Source organism: Culex quinquefasciatus, chromosome 1 (genome assembly GCF_015732765.1).
Source record: "Culex quinquefasciatus strain JHB chromosome 1, VPISU_Cqui_1.0_pri_paternal, whole genome shotgun sequence".
Taxonomy (NCBI): domain Eukaryota; kingdom Metazoa; phylum Arthropoda; class Insecta; order Diptera; family Culicidae; genus Culex; species Culex quinquefasciatus.
Window position 1 is genome coordinate 115,623,449 of NC_051861.1, and position 17,518 is coordinate 115,640,966.

General features: G+C 35.6%; 2 protein-coding genes across 5 annotated transcripts in view; one reads left to right on the forward strand and one right to left on the reverse strand.

Annotated features, from left to right (window-relative positions):
• LOC6046915 overlaps positions 1-9,697 on the reverse strand; it is a 52,710-nt gene extending 43,013 nt beyond the window's left edge. Inside the window, exon 1 of the mRNA XM_038248807.1 lies at positions 7,351-9,697. Coding sequence (XP_038104735.1) covers positions 7,351-9,604 — 2,254 coding nt within the window. The 5' untranslated portion in view covers positions 9,605-9,697. The remainder of the gene's footprint in view (positions 1-7,350) is intronic.
• Positions 1-14,476, forward strand: part of LOC6046910 (coronin-7) — a 58,320-nt gene extending 43,844 nt beyond the window's left edge. For 3 of the 4 annotated variants that reach the window (XM_038248786.1, XM_038248791.1, XM_038248800.1), the window contains one exon: positions 12,590-14,422. In XM_038248786.1, the coding sequence (XP_038104714.1) occupies positions 12,590-12,682 (93 nt within the window). In that variant the 3' untranslated portion in view covers positions 12,683-14,422. Of the gene's footprint in view, positions 1-12,589 lie in introns of all 4 variants that reach the window. The other variant, XM_038248793.1, reaches the window with a different exon arrangement.
• Positions 14,477-17,518: the final 3,042 nt, after the last annotated feature.

Below are 17,518 nucleotides of genomic sequence, written 5' to 3' on the forward strand. Positions count from 1 at the left end.
TCGACAATTGAGCGAACCAATTTGTATGGGTTAAGAAATCAAAAATTTAAACACCAAAAAATTAAATCAATAAAAATAAATAATTTAAGAAATCGCTCGCATTAGAAGAATCCTTATTTTCAAAAAATGAGCATTTTTAACCCTCCAAAATTTAACCCCGCCTCTAGGTGGGCTTCGATCTAAAAATTCGACAAAAACATTTTTTAAACCAATTTTTAATCTTTAAAAAAGCATACACATTTGGATTTTTTTTAACCAAATTCGGTAGTTGAAAAAAGGGTAAAGTTTGGATCGGTAAACCATCTGTCAAAATGAACAAAATTTTACCGAATTTCGTTTGTACGATGAACAATAATGAACTGCCTTACCGACTTTCGGTAAATTTTGACCGATTTTCAGTTTACCGAATTGTTCAGCAGTTGAAGATTCGGTAAACTTTACCGAATTCGGTAAAAAAAAATCTGACTGTGTAGGAAAGATGAACTCTTAACATATAAGAAATATGATGTCTTGGATGTTTGAATTGTTTTATGTGACTTTGCCAATGTTATTAAAAATATCATTTGGCTGTGATTTTCCCTAACATTTCCTATATTTTATGTAAAAATAAATATGCAGTAATTTTTGTAATGTTCCAAACTGTGCCTCTACGCATTTTTTGACAATTTAAATAATATAGTACAAAATGTGAAAAACAAGCAAAAAATTTAAATATTTACTCTTTAAAAAAAATTAAAAACCTGAAAGGAAAACGGTAATGTTGAGAGGTGATAGAATAAGCCAAATACTACATGAAACAAACATAACATATTTTTCAAAAATGAAACGACTAAAAATTTTGCATAAATTTTTTTACCAGATAATAATATTTTTTCAAAAATACCGTCTAGAATTACTAAAAGAAAATTGCCTAATTAAAAACAAAAACATAATAGAGCAATTCCATCTCAAATCAGGAATTTTTCTGGTACTTTTGTACCCGACCCTCTCCGATTTCAATGAAACTTTGTAGACATGTTATCCTAGGCATATATAAGCCATTTTTGTGCATACGGAGCCAATTGTACTCGAAAATAACATTTGAGAAGGGCATAAGTTATTTAGATATTTTTGTATTCTGTAATTTAAAAATGACTGTAACTCGAAGGCGTTGCATCGTATCAAAAAGTGGTCAAAGACAAACTTGTAGGAAATTGGACGGGCTTTCTGAAAAATACACTGAAACAAAATACACGCCACTTCTATGGGATTTTAAATTTTTATGTTTAAAAGTTAATTTTTAAGGTGAAGTCACGATTTTTTTCGTTCAAAATTTTTGAGGAAATAGCCTAAAATGTGACAAAAAGACTCACGAAAAATGCAGGATGGTATGTCTCTCCTAAAAAAATACAAAAATCATTTACTAAAACTGTTTTTTTGAAAAGTGGTTTAAACGTCAAAATTTTCAAAAACCGATAGTGGGAATCGATTTTTCAGACAATTTTACATAAAAGTCTCCATATTGACCATTGTCCCAAGTCCAATCCTTGCGAAGTTACAGCGGTTTTAAAAATAAAAATGTTGAAAAAACAGCTTTTTTGGTGGTTTTTTGCATTTTCTATATGACAGACTTGATTTTTCAGTCTCGAAAATATTTTTACCGGAAAGCTCGTCCAATTTCCCATAAGTTTGCCTTTGACAGCTTTTCAATTGGATGCATGGGCTTACAGATATAAGCTTAATTACATTGCACATAACTGAAAACAGAATATTTTTTTCAGTGTGGTAGAAATCTGGAAGGTAAATCATCCTACATAAATATTAAAACGAGTCAAATTGAAAAGCTGTCAAAGGCAAACTTATGGGAAATTGGACGAGATTTCCGGTAAAAATATTTTCGAGACTGAAAAATCAAGTCTGTCATATAGAAAATGCAAAAAACCACCAAAAAAGCTGTTTTTTCAACATTTTTATTTTTAAAACCGCTGTAACTTCGCAAGGATTGGACTTGGGACAATGGTCAATATGGAGACTTTTATGTAAAATTGTCTGAAAAATCGATTCCCACTATCGGTTTTTGAAAATTTTGACGTTTAAACCACTTTTCAAAAAAACAGTTTTAGTAAATGATTTTTGTATTTTTTTAGGAGAGACATACCATCCTGCATTTTTCGTGAGTCTTTTTGTCACATTTTAGGCTATTTCCTCAAAAATTTTGAACGAAAAAAAATCGTGACTTCACCTTAAAAATTAACTTTTAAACATAAAAATTGAAAAATCCCATAGAAGTGGCGTGTATTTTTGTTTCAGTGTATTTTTTCAGAAAGCCCGTCCAATTTCCTACAAGTTTGTCTTTGACCACTTTTTGATACGATGCAACGCCTTCGAGTTACAGTCATTTTTAAATTACAGAATACAAAAATATCTAAATAACTTATGCCCTTCTCAAATGTTATTTTCGAGTACAATTGGCTCCGTATACACAAAAATGGCTTATATATGCCTAGGATAACATGTCTAAAAAGTTTCATTGGAATCGGAGAGGGTCGGGTACAAAAGTACCAGAAAAATTCCTGATTTGAGATGGAATTGCTCAATAATAATATTAAAAATAACAGAGTTTCAACACTAACAATTCAAATACCGTCAAAATTTGTACAAAAAGTCGCATTGTTTGATATCCATGGCATTTGAGTTGATATTGCTGGAAAATAAAATTAACAAATTCTATATAATTTTTTAATTTATTGAATTTTTGGATTGTTTTTTTTTCTAATTGTAAAAAAAAAGGTTTTTTTTTCTAATTGTAAAAAAAAAGGTTTTTTTTCGATATTTTCCAATATTTTTTAGACTGTTTCGAAATAATTTAAATTTTGAGATATTTAATTCTGCAAAAATCAAAATTCCTAATTTACAGATTTTTTAAAAATTCTGATTGAAAATACTTTCTATATTCGATTTTTGCATTATCGGCGATAATATTATCAATTCACAACGTTGATTTCAATTTCCTTGGGCCTTGCCAGAGGAGTATTATATAGATCGTTATAGTACTCATTTTGTCAAGGGGCATGGATAGATCCGTCATGGTAATGAAATTGAGGGTTTAATTGTATTGTTCCAAATACTGTTAAAACTTCCATTTTATTAACACAATGGATATCGTTCCATGCTGATGAGAACCCGCTTTGCCGTAGCACCAAGGCTTATCGATGTCTTTTGGCTTAACCATCTAGAAGTCGCGTATTTTGGGCACTTTTAAAATGTCCTTACAACGTGTGTACAATGAATACTAACGCGACTGCTGGTGAGTTAAGCTGGCGTCGAGACCAAGAGGTTCTCCGATAGTGGAAATATCACAAATGTACAACAAACCGCTACATATGTGACTTTTCCCCTATCGAATGTGGGAGTTAGGTTAGGACTTAGTTTTCAAAAAAATAGTTTTGCATTCGAATTCCAAATTAAAATTAAAATTGGGTCTTTGTGTATTTTACATTTAGTAATTTTAGGAATTAGATTAAAAGACAACAATTTTCAGAAGTACGTTAGGCAGTCAGCGGGGCAAGTAAACAGCCAGAATAGTTAATTTTCATTCATGATTTGTCAAAGTTGCCATAGCGTCTCGATCAATCAATAATGAAATGATATCGGACAAAGTTCGTTAATCTGTTGAACTAACGGTTTTCGGATTGTGGTTGTATCGACCATTGTTGCGAATCGAGGATCTACTGGAGTTTTGACGATCAAATGGAGCCTAACATTTCAAAAGGGCGCATGGGTTTGGTGAGCAGGAGTGTGTCCCTTTCACTTAAATGATAGTTTACATAAGGTATACACTCTTGTTTGCAGAGCTTCTGTGCCCTAATGGAATGGAAGGCACGAGTTAGTCTTCTAAACAACGAGTGTTCAACTTGTAAAGTATGAACTGTTTGTTTATGTGTATTGGTTTAAAAACAAGGTAAAGGAATGTTTGGCTTTGCAATTAAAAAATTGGGAATTTGAGATTCAAGTTACTTTCAGACAGTTTAGTTTAGGTTGTTGATAAATGTTAGTTTCCCGTAAATGATTGGTTGAACTGGTCGAAGTGTACTATTTCATTGGCAGATCTGCTTCTAGTTGTAATGTACGACAAGAATACTGACGGACGCGACAGGACGGGGCCCAGAAAAAAAATTTACATTTACATTCTATAGACAAGTTGGTTTTCATCTTTCGATATCCAGTATTTTTTTAAATTCCCTTTAAATTTGATTTTTTTTTGTAAAAATCTCCGATTAGTTACATTTTCTTATTCAATTAATTAATAATTTAATTTTTTCCGGGCCTTTTTACTTTGAATCATAATTTCAGATTTTCTTTATTCAGTGTTAAACTTAGATTACCGTAACTGCTCAAGTCATCCAAGTTCTTACTACTCACACCTACACTAATTTTCTTTCACCTTCCCCCTCCTGATCCCCTATATCTTCCGGTGGTGTTCATTTGGTATGCAATACTAGTTCGGCCACTACCCTTTTTTCCACAAGAAACCGGACTTGGACTGACTTGAGGCCGCGTCCCCCACCTTGCTCCGTAAAACGAAAACGAAAACGAAAACGAAACAACGTTGATTTCAATTTAAATATAAAGATTTTAGAATTATTTAAAGTCATTTAATTTCTAAACTTTTAGATTATTCTTTTGTGTTTATTTCATTTATGAATTTTTCTGTTTCAAAATTGAAAAAAAAATCATTCCGAATATTTTTATTTTTAAGGCATTTACTTGAAACTTTGATTTATTAAAACAAAACAGAAAATAAAACATTTTCAGATTAAGTTTATATTTTTAATTTATAATTCAAAGATTGTTTTTTCTATTTTCTCATCATCGGCAATAACTTTATCGGTTGCCAACGTTGATTTTAATATTGATTTCCGGATTATTTTTATAATTTTAAATTATTTTATTTCTAAACATGAAGTTCATTTTCCAAAATTCAATCTAGTTTTGATTTTTTTTTATTTTGATATAAAATAAAAAAATATGTTGAATTTTTTGTATTTTTTCAAGATTTTTGAGTGTTTTTATTTTATTGAGTTATTAAATTCTATAATAATAAAAAGATTCTAACTTCGCAAATCAAACAAATTTAAACTTCAACAAAATGTAAACCGGAATTTAAAGATATTAAAATTCTGATATTGAAAAAAAAAATTGTAAAATGAAAACTTTGAAAAATTAAAGAATTTCAAATGATCAAAATTGAAAAAATAGAACACAATCACTCAAAGTTTAGAAGTTTTTGAACCGACATTTTTTTTTAAATGCAAAAAACTGAACAAAATTGAAAAAAAAACAGAAAAATGTAATATTCAATAATAAAATTAAAAAGGCTCAAAATTAAAAAAAAAAAAACGAAGTACTTATTTAAACACATAAATTGAACAATCAGGAATTTCACATTTTAGAAATTAAATTGTTTAAAACTATAAAATTTAACAATAAGAGTATTAAAAAACTAAGACATCCAAAAATAAAAAAAAAAACTCTGGATTTCTGGCAATAAAAATTTTAAGATTAAAAAAAACTGTAATTCTAGAAAATAAAGTTTGAAATGTAACAAACAAAGAAAAAAACACACAAGGCTTATACACAAAAAATCAAAAAGTTTAATAACTAAAAAAAAGTAAATGATTTCGGAATTTTAAAAATTAACATTCAAAAGTTGAGAAATTCAAAAACATAATGTTTAAAAAATCAAAATTTGTAAATAATTTGTTAGAACCATACAAAAATACAAATACAATAAAAAGAAAAATGAAAAAGTTAAACACATTGATGTGCAACTCTAGAGCACCATTCTTTTTTACAAAAAATAGGAAAAAAGTGTCAAATCAATAATTAAAAATTCTGAAAATTCAAAAATAACAAAAGTCCACGCGACTTTGAGTTTTTTTTTCATAACTTTTTCATTTTTTATGTATTAATTAAGCTTTTGATAGACCTTTAACCGATTTGAAAGTTTTATTTAAAGTTTTAACTTTAATTTGAAAAAATAATTGATGAGGAAACTTTGAGAGATAAAAGCTGGGACAAACGAATTTCATTTTTGTGGAATGCTGGAATGAAAAATTAAACAAATGAAATTAAAAAATCTGTACAAAACATTTAAAAATTGAAATTGAGAAATATAAAAATTATGAATATTTGAAATTTTTAATAATAGTCTTAACAGATAAGATTTTAAAATCAATTATTTAAAATCTCAAAAAAAAAAATCACAAATTTAAAAATTTCCAAAATTAAAAATTAAAAAATATGCGGAATTTTTATAAAAAAGGAAATTTAAAAAATAGAAAATCTGGAAATTCAAACAGTGCCATTGAAAAAGAATTTTATTCATAAAACTTAGAAATTTATAACCATTTTTTATTAACTTTTAGAAATATACATTTTTTTAATTTGTTTAATTTTTTAAACTCCTAAAACAAAAAATCCTTTAGCTTTTTTAAGTTGTAAATTTCGAAAAATATTGATTTTTTCGTTATTCTTTAAATACTTGAAAATATATTTAAAAAAAAAGATCAACGCTGTCACTTGAAAATATTGTTTGGCCACATTGGAACCGGTTTCAGTCTGTGTTCCTTATGGGATAAGATTTGCCATTTTGTTAAACCTCATCGCATGTGCATGTCAAACGTGATATAATTTAAAATTACAGCCAATTGGATCAAATTTGACAAACAGTCAATTTCGGCCATTCCGTAACCGGTTCCGGATTGTTCCGACGGGGACAAAAAGGTCAATTCCACGAAAACTTGTCGTGTTGCACCTTAAACTTCATGAAATTTAAAATTGCAACCAATTTAATCAAAATTTAAACTTGACAGTTGGCCGCTCTGGAACCGGTGCCGGAACGTTCCGTCGGGGTAAAAAAAATACAATTTAGGAAAAGTTATTGTGTGACATGTTAAACTTCAAGAGATTTTGAAACACAGCCAATTGGATCGAATTTGACGCTTGTCGGTCATGTTTGGCCTTTCTCTAGAACCGATTCCGGATTGTTCCGACGGGGACAAAAATCCCAATTTCACGGAACCCAGTCGTGTGGCACCTCAAACTTTATGGAATTTGAAGGCGGACTCAAATTTATATTTTTTAAGGATTTTGTCCGGAATCGGTTCCGGATGTTCCGAAATTTGAAAAAAAAGTCATCTGGACTAAAATGGACGCCCGATTTAGTTAGTAGACATTGAAGAAGCAGAGCGAGAGAGAACCCCGGAAATGGTTAGAGCTAGGGACAGTTCACAATATGTACACTTACACAGAGACTCCGCTGGATACTTGGAACGCTTTATTTCCCCCCGGATCGGCTCAGGTACTTACCCCGCTGCTCGCGCTCCTCGATGAACGCCACCAGCTCCGGCACCTTGATGACCGTCATCATCGACTGGCTCTCCCGCGACAGCTCCATCTCGAACTCGCTGAACTCCACCTCCTCGCTGGTTTCCACCGTCAGCCGTTCGTTCTCCTCCAGGTAAATGTCCAGGAACTCGGAGTCAATCTTCAACCCGTTGTTTTTCGCCTCCTCCAGGCCGTACACCTTGGCGTCGGTGGTGCGAACTTCCAGCGCGAGTGAGGGCGGGATCTTGCGAATGTCCTGCAGCTTGACCATGATCATACAGCCGTAGTCGCAGAGGTAGATCGTTGGGCGGCAGTCGCCGGCGGCCTCGATGCACACTCCGCGGTACCAGGTGCTCATGTCGCGCACGAGGCACACTTCGTGGAGGCGAGGCGTGAAGTTTTCGGTGAATTTCTCGACCTTCTTGCCGTAGCTTTGGAGTTTGCGGTGCAGGTCGTGGAGGTAGGGCAGGTCGGAGTACGCGATCAGGCCGACGCGGAAGTCCAGCTTGACGGTGGTTCGGTTGAGGATGAGGATGTCCAGGGTTTGGTTCGGGGGAAGGCGTTTGGCGGGGATTGAGTTGTAGTTGACGAAGGCGTCGACGTTGTCGAGGGCCTTTTCGATGGGGATGGTGATGAGTTCGTTGATGTGCTTGTTGACGCTGACGCCGTACGCGGTGCGGAGTTGGGCGTCGACGAGGTTTCCGCACTCCGTCTGGGCCTTCATCTCGAGCGGTTGGTTGATGAGGGTTTTGAGGTAGTCGATGGCTTTTTCGATGTGGCCGTACTCGGTGGTAATTCCGTGCAGATGCACCTTGTGAACGCGGACTTTCCGGAGCTTCAACGCGCTGTCGTTGATTTGTTTGAGTTGCTTCACCGGCACCAGCTGAATCAGGCCGAACTCGATGAACACGCAGCTAGCCTGGCCCTTCGCCACCTTCGTGATCAGCACTCTGGCGTAGATCTGCAGCGGTTCGTAGAATGCCAAGCAGATGGCGCCCGCCACCGGCACGTTCTTCAACGGCTGCGCCGTCAGCCCGGCCTTGGCCACATCGCTCAACGTCTGCAGGTACTCTTTGTTGCTTTCCTTGTCCAGCGATCGCACAAACACCCGCTCCGGACTCAGCACCGCCAAGATCATCACGTGCGAACCCTTCTTGAACGCTTCCTGCGTCAGCCCGTCGTCGTCCAGATCTTCAAACACAGCCGAAGGCGCGGGGACGCGCACCTTCACGCCCTGAATGTGGCACGAGTCCTTGTGCTTACTGTAGTCTTCGGCCTGGCAGTGCCGCGAGCAGTACGTGGCCGTGCAGATTGAACAGCTGAAGAAGCCGCGGTGGCCGCAGGCCACGCAGCTCGAGTCCGGGAACAGTTTGCTCTGATCTGCGGGAAGACTCGAGAAGTGGTAGACTGGCCTCTTCTGATCACCGTCTTCAACCAGCGTCAACCGACTGACGGACTCGCGCTGCGCCAACTTGTCAATTAGTTGAACAATCCCAACATCAATCCCACTGTCAACCTCAAGCTTCTCCCCTCCCCCAATCAGCGTCACCACGCTGAAAATCTCCCCCGCATCGACCCGCGACAGCTGCGTCAACCGGTCCCCCTCCGCCCTATAATGCGGCGCCGTGGCCAACCCCTGCTCCTCCGGAAACCGTACCCTCAACGGAATCGAAAACGCCGTCTTAACCCGCCGCTGCGCCACCGTCCGCTCCCAGCTCTCCTCGTCCGGCCCCAACGCCTCAATCGAGTGCACCACCTTCTCCCCGGACCCGGCGCCAAACGGCGGCGGCGGCATCGGCACCAAATCCGTCTCCTTCTTCTCGTGCGCAAACGCCGCGTAAAACTGAAAGCCCAACTTGGCGTTCAACTCCTGAATCGCCAGCCCCGCCTCGCTCGGATTGCCAAACTCCACAAACGCAAAGTTCCCGCCCTCCTGCTTCGCCTTGTACACGTTCACAATGGTTCCGTACGGCCGGCAAAGTTCGCGCAACCCAGCCTCCGTTAAATCGCGCGTGTTCTTCAACCGAATGCGAACCGCCGGCGGTTCGCTGAACCCCATCTCACTTCCTCCTCCGGCGGCGGCCGCCGCCAACGCTCCCGGCTGCTGCCGGTCGTCCAGATCCGCTCCCGGTCCGGTGTCATACCGGTTCAGTTCCGGATCGCAGTAGTCCTTGCTCATCTGGTCCAGCTCGGCGTCCAACGCGGCCAAATCAAGCGCGTCGGCTTTTGAGGACATGTTGGCACTAATTAAAACGAATTACCGGCGAAATTACACTTTATCTTGTGCGAATTTTTGCAACTTGAAACGACGCAAAGCACGCCTTTTTACTTTGAAGGGACTTTTTTTTGTTTGAAATTTTGACAAGTTGGATGAACACTTTGAGGTTTGCAAAACGAAAAGAACAGCAAAGAGAGATGAGAGCCGTCAAGGGGCAAGGGCGCGAACGGGACTCACAGACAAGAGAAACGAATATTTTTTCTAAAAGTTTTTAAAAACAGCATGAACAAACTTTAAGTTTATTTTCTTAATTTGTTTTAAAGCTGATAGAAATCGTAGGTATTTTTTTTTAATTTAATAATTTGTAAAATCTTTTTGAAATTTGATGTGCTATTGTGTGTTTTAAAGATACTTCAAAATGACAGTTCACTCTAAAAATTTGCTTGATTTTTGTGTTTGGGAGCGAAAATGTATCTTTCAAATAAACTGCCCCTGATCGCATAAATGTCCAATATGCATTTTTTTGTGTTAATAATTTTCCCCGTTTTAATTTTCCCAAAAATCTGGAGGCAAAAAATATTTCCTAATACAGATAATATTTTTATTAATTTAACACTATCAAGGTCGTGATCAAGGTATTTAATACATAATTAACAATATTTCTAAATCTATGAAAATAATTTATAAGGGATCAAATTACTATTACCGTTTTTACAACAATGATTATATACATATAAAAATAAAAAGCAAGATCAATAAAAAATAGGTAAAGGTGGCTAAAATTAATGTGAATTTACTACATATAAATGGGGCTTATGAATTTTCTCATTTTCACAGAAGCTGTGAAATCCAACAACACAACAATTTTGACAGCTACAATGTTAAATATTGTATAAAAACTCATATCCAAAATTTACGATGTCATTTTTTTTATTAATCTGCTACCAGATTGGCTCTCAAGTAGAATAAAAACAACTTACAAGTTTAGAAATAAAAAAAATAAAATGAAAAAAGAGTTTTAAAATGCATTTTACATCTGCCCAGTAGTATTGCAAACATTAGTTTTCAAAATATCTAAGTATTGTACGATCAGTACCTAGCTGGACTCGGTCACTGGAAACGACCGGCGACTCAGTGACCGACGAAATAGGCGGCGGGCCAGATGCGGGCATAAAAATGTCAAAATCTCTTCCCCCCTCACTTCGTCTCACCATCCAGCTGCAGCTTTGTTGACAAACAAACGGAGCACGCGGTCGCATGATGGCGGCATCGAGCCAGAATTAGGGGTGATCATGTGATTAAAAATAAAAGTTTTTTCAAGAAAAATAATATTTTTCCGACCGAATAAAAAAAATGCGAGCATGTTCAAACAATTTTTCCTGATGTCGGAGAAGTGATAAAAAAGCAAAATTTTAATCCATAATTTTTCCATAAATTGATTTTTTTCACTCCAACTGGGAACCCCTAGGTCTATCCACGACCGTTTCCAATGACCGTGAGAAGAAGCCAGAAAATCCAGCTACGAGCTAAATCCACAATATTGACGAACATTTTTTTTGGATTACTGTGCAACGGAATTTCACAAAAATTCCAAATATTTTTGATCGATCCCAGACATGCTAAATATCATTTTAAACTGAAGGAAAGTGCATTTCAATTTGTTTTCAGTTAATAATAGAAGCCTCCAATTCCATTAAGGGTGCACAGCAACCGAAGAAGTTGTTGTCTTCTTATTCCAAATTTGTCAAACTTACGGACCCAATCCTGAAAGAATCTGATTGTCAAAATGGTCAAACTTTATTGTAAATAACTTTGAAGGGTGCACAGCAACGAAGGAAGTTGTTGTCTTCTTATTCCAAAATTGTCAAAGTTACGAACCCAATCCTGCAATAAAGGGATTGTAAAATTAATCAAACTTTGTTGTAAATTGCTTTGTGGACAGTACTTTAGGGGATGAATAAAAAAATATTTCGATAGTACCCGTAGTTTTGAAAATACTAAAATGTCTGTAACAAAAATCTGGGTGCAAAAGCTCTGGTTGATGTGCACCGTGAAGACTGTAATTTAGGGGATGAATAAAAAATCATATCGATAGTTCCCGTATTTTTGAAGATACTAAAATGTCTGTAACAGAAATCTGGGTGCAAAAGCGATGGTTGATGTGTACCGTTAAAATTAGGAAGTTTTTTGAAAAAAAATTTTTTTTGCTCCCTGATTTTTTGGACCGATTTTGAAGGGAGGGAGGGGGGTGGGGCGGTGACAAAAACTTTTAATAATATTTGCAGCGGCCTAAAATGTCAGGAATATAAAAAAGTTAAATGTAACGGTTTTAAAATAAAATGGAAAGCAATTACTTTTATTGAATTTATGTTTGTTGAACTAATATTTTTGTTTTTTTTTTAAGATTATTGTCAGGTACTGTTAGTTAAATTGGCCTAAACTTTACAAAACAGAAAATATCGATTTCCAGAAAACAATAAACAAGCAGTAACATTTCTTTTTAATGACATTTTTGCACATAAGTCATTAAGAATGTGCTGAAAATTGGGGCCAATTTCAAGCCAAATTTTCAAAATTGCGGGTTTCCATCGTTGATGCTGGTTGATTTTTGCTGATATTGGTAATTATTTTGCAGTTTTTTTACAATATATTTTTATATTTTTACGAGAATCGTTTAGTATAATAAAATAGTCTACAGATTTCAACTAAGTTTCTGCAAGATAAATAAAAATTTTGAAATGAAATGCCTCTCCATTCCATTCTATTTGACATAATGTGCTAAAATGTATATGGAGTTTCAGATTCCTATTAAATTCTTATAAAATTTGTTTGGAATTAGTAATAAACATATTCCGTTTGATAAGTATTGATTAGTTGATTTCTTATGATGTTATTTTCCCTGTTTAGATTTTTGAGTGGCATTTTTTAATCACTTATAAAATGCATGGCAAGATGTTTGAAGTTTTATAATATTTTTTCCAATCTCTTTTCTTCAATTTCCAGATTAAAAACTCCGTCAGCGCACGCATGCCGATCAACCGCAAGCTGGAGCAGGACGACATGGAGGGCGTGGACGAGAAGGAGTGGGAGGAGTAAATCCACCCAGAGTGGACCCGACAGTGAAAAAAAAGCAAATATATTTAAACAATCGCCAACAAAACAAACAAAAACGCATCTTTCTATCGCATCCAAATGCATCCAACATACATCGGTGGTTAGCGCGCCCCTCCTCTTTATAATCACAACACAGCAAACAAGTAAAGACGAGAAAAATGACAAGTTTTATAAGAAGAAAAAATATCCGTAGCACTGCAGTAGAACTCATCAACCGTAAAAAAATCGCAGAGACTGTTGAGACAACAAAAGTGACAAATCCAACCAACTGCCAATCTCCATGACGATGATGATCGGAACCAGAGTTTTCCTCCCGTTTTTTCACACGATATATACAAACACTCAACATTTTCCAAGTTTTGTACCACATACTCTCTCTAACCGTAGGATGTTTCTCGAGCGACCAACTTGTTGCACCTTGCAACAACTGTGCAACATGTTTGCGGTTGAGTGAAACTACACCGAAAAAAAAAGAACTGATCCATTTCCCGTTTGCGGGATTTTCTTTCTTTTGTCAACGGTTCTCTCTCTTTATTTCCACGCGTGGTGACGTATTTGCAGCAGAGATTCAGCACTTTGGTGAAGCTTTGAAGAACGAAAAAAAAAATCGTATGTGAATGTGCTTGCTCTCTCTGTCTTTCTCTTTTGAATCATCCGAGAAGGCCAAAATTCACATAAGAAGCTAGTCAAATGAAAATGCTCAAACCAATCGTAAACTCTAATGATATTTTGATAGAAATGATGATGCTTTAGCGCATAATATGTTGCTGTACGTGTAGGATTCTAGGCTAATGTGAGCGTAATCGGAAAAGCAGTCGGAACGGCACAAATTCTTGTATTGTTGAAATCAGCTACCAAGGAGAAGAGAAATGACAAACGATAATTTGGAAGTGTATAAGATTCGGGGCAAAAGTGGCGCAAAATTGATAAAAACAAAATTTGTAATATATAGCAATTCGGTTGATTTGATATAGACTTGTAAGCGTAGCCAATTTTGCTACATTATTTATTTTCCTGCAAAACACACTCCGTGAAGTAATTGTGATGAGACTTCTTATTTAAATTGTAAGATTCAAATTGTGCATTGTTTATGTTTTACCGAGTACAGATAGTTTTATGTGTGCCATTGCTAAAACTCTTTTTTTCGTGCTTGCAGTTTTAAAACCCCAAACGATGCTGTTACTAGTGCATGATTTCATCCAACTGATTTCATATTTCCTGCTAACCATTAAAGATTTATACACGCTATCATATCTCGTTCACAATTGCATTATTACGCATCAATAGATAATCTTAATCGCATAAAATTAAACAAGCAAAACAAAAATCGATTATTTACAAGATAAACATAAACACAGCTTATATTGAAACGTGATTCCTTTCATATGAACATTACTGTATTTGTAACAAGTATTGTACAATTATTGGAACATTATTATTACAAACAAACAAAAAAACACACACACTACAAGAGCGAAGCAACACGTGGAGAGGAACTCTACAATATCCAGAAAATCAAGTTTTCCCCCCTTCTCCAGCGAATAACACATCCACTATACTTTACGAATCCACTAAATGACGACTTGAACCGGCGAAGATGTTGTTTGCAATGAGTATTTAGTAAAACGAGACGCAGCAGTCCACACTCACATCATCAGCATTTTATACAACAACAATATGAACAAACAAGAAAAAAACAATAAAAATATATACTGTATCTTATGTACTTTGCTTGAATGCAAAATTATGATGAAAGAAATATACAATTAGTAATAAGTTGTTGACTTTTTTTTAATTGATATTGAAAGAAACAGTTCATCTATTAAAAAGTTAGTCAGAAAGTTTCGAGTTTATATTGTGGTTTTTGAAATAAATCGAATTAACTGCGCGAGTGTTTATCATCTCGCGAAGCAATTTTCTGTTGTTTCTTTTCTTAGTGTTCCCCAAATGTCACACGCGAAACCCAAAACAAAATTTCGCCGCGGCACCAAACTGAAATGTCGCCAGTTGAGCTGCGACAAGACTCGCGCCGCGTCTTACACAAAGCATGGAATCGATCACGAAAATCTACCGGAAATCGTTTTGTGAGCGTGGATTTGATCATCCAGATGGACCATTTTATGATGTCTAGCTTGGAGAGGACAATTACAGCGCTTTTGATTTTCAAGTTGGTGGCTGGGTCTTCCCATTTTGACTCTATAGAGCTTATTCAATCGACACCCGCATCAGCAAAACTCTCTCGGTGAGAGGACACAACGGACCGGATTGAGGTCCCTCGACAATGAGGCCACTTATTTTTGTTTTATTCAGACGGAAATCCATCCGTAATCAGCAACTTAACCAAGACTTTTTCTCTTCTGCGTCTTTTTCTGAAACTGACTGAACTTCATAAATTACCCCAAATGAAACAGTTCTAGTGGTAGTAGAACTAAAAACCAAGATTTTAAACAATAATTTAATCTAAAACGTTCCATTTCCTTGGCAGATCAGAAAAGATCAGCCACGTTTTTCTCATCATCCAAAGCCGTCAAAACAAAAAAAGCAAACACACTGATTCAAAATCACCTAAACATGCTTGACAGATATTTCGCGACAGAAAATCGTCGCGAGAGTTAAACTTGCTCAATTCGGTTTAGTGCCGCGGCGACAATATATTTGTTTTCTTTATTGTCCTACTTACTTTACTTTATCAGCAACAGGTCTGTCGACGCAACGCTGAACTAATTGTAGATTTCCGCGTTTTTTGTCAACTGCACATATCCAATACGTACGTGGCCTTCCACGAAGTCGGCGTCCCCGTCGTATTTTCTTTTTTTATTTCATGTTTTTTCCCATCTTCAATGTTTCTTCAAAAATCAAGGGAAAGAAAATATTTCTAAAAAAATAATTTCAATAAAAAACTTGTTAAATCGATTGGAAACAATTAAGAATAACTTGCATCACGTTTGTTTATGAATTTTAATTAAATAAAGGTTTCAAAATCTTTTAACAAATTTAGAACTTTAATAACACAGACAAAAAAAAAATTAAGTACCGTCAGTGGGGGTGACATTGGGTCTGGGGGGTGAGATTGGGTCAAAGTGATTTTTTACGGATTTTACTATTTCTCAGGTTCTTCTCAATGAAACTCAATTCTGTTAAAAGGGTTGTGTAGGGGACATCTTAAGATGACTTCGCTGAAAAAATCTCGTTCCTAGAACAAATCCTGTCATTTTGGCAGCAGTCGAAAGTTGAGATACGTTTATGGCCAAAAATAACCTCTCAAAAAATCATTTTTCTAATATTTTTGTTGGAATTGCTCAAAAACTACCCAAATGTTTGAAAATCTCCACTTCAAACATTGTAGCATGACAATACGATTCCCTCGAACAAGAAACACTGTTGGATGACTTGTTTTTACCATATCGTTGCATTGGAGCATCATTTTAGTTTCATTTGACCCAATGTCACCCCCTCTAAGGGGTGAGATTGGGTCAATTTTCAAACTATTGGCATTGAAGGTAGTGTTCATCAAAATCCACCATATTTTGGGAAAATGTTAGTAAACTATCTAAGAACAAATCTACGTTGAAAGATTTTCGATGTTATTTAAATTATTTTTGTTATTAAGAAATTACGAGAGGTGTATCGTTTTTTGACCCATAGTCACCCCCACTGACGGTACATTCATTGTTTTTTTTTTGCAAATTTGTGTCACATGACACATTTTAGGATACTTTGTTGAAAATAGAAATTGATTTTTTTTTGCTTAAAGTGGCGAAACGTCGCGTTAGACGTTTCTTCGCGTGGTGCTTGTTTGCAATATATTATATCGTCAACAGGGTTGACATTAGGTCCGGGGGGTTAGATTGGGTCATACAAACTTGAGGCCTTTTTTGTAAGACCCAATCTCACCCCCAGACGCAATGTCACCCCTGATGAAGGTAATTAAAAAATCGATTTTTTGGATATGCTTATTTGAATGCGACTGAAATTACACATTACCTGGGGCGAAACGGCGGACATATGGGGTGAATTGGGACAGCTGCTTTAACCTTGTTACTGCAAAATAATTTGATATTTTTAATCAGTTTCGGATAGAACCGTCACAAAACAATAATTTGTTTCGAAATTTCCATATCTGGCCGATTTCAGAATCATAAAATAACAAAAATTGAAGGTTTAGTTAGATCATGCAATTTAAAAACACAATAAGGCGGTTGCAAGTTTTTTTCCCTCCAAATTTAAAAAAAATCAAGAACATACTTTTTTTCAAGTAATATAAGCCTCATTAACATTTTATATTTTGGATTAATGCACTTACCTGCGTAGATAATCATATTTAGCTTGTTTGAGCCCGTTTAACACATTTTTTTTACGAAAAATAAATTTTCGTCAATGGGTACATGAAAATTTTGAAAACTGATGATTGCAAAACGTCCACGGGGTATGTAAAATATATTTAAAACACTTTTTCCATTAAATCCTCAAACACTTCTTCGGAAATTTTATTTTTTTTCCCTTGTCAGGTCATTTTGATCAACTGTTGTTCTACGAAAAACTTTCCTTCTCCTGTTTTTTTAAATGTTACAGTAACTTTTTCATTTTTTTTTGCTTTTTTCAACATTTTCTTGTAAGCATAGAGACATAGAAATATTACAAAAATTACTGCGTACTTAAGAATATAAGAAATGTTAGTGAAACACACAGCCAAGACCCCAGAGAAAAACGTTTTAAAAAACATTGATAGCCACATAAATCGTTCCAACCCTGAAATTTTCTAAATTTCAAAAGTTCTTCTATTCCATGCTTTTTAAGTAAAATTGGTTGATCAATCGG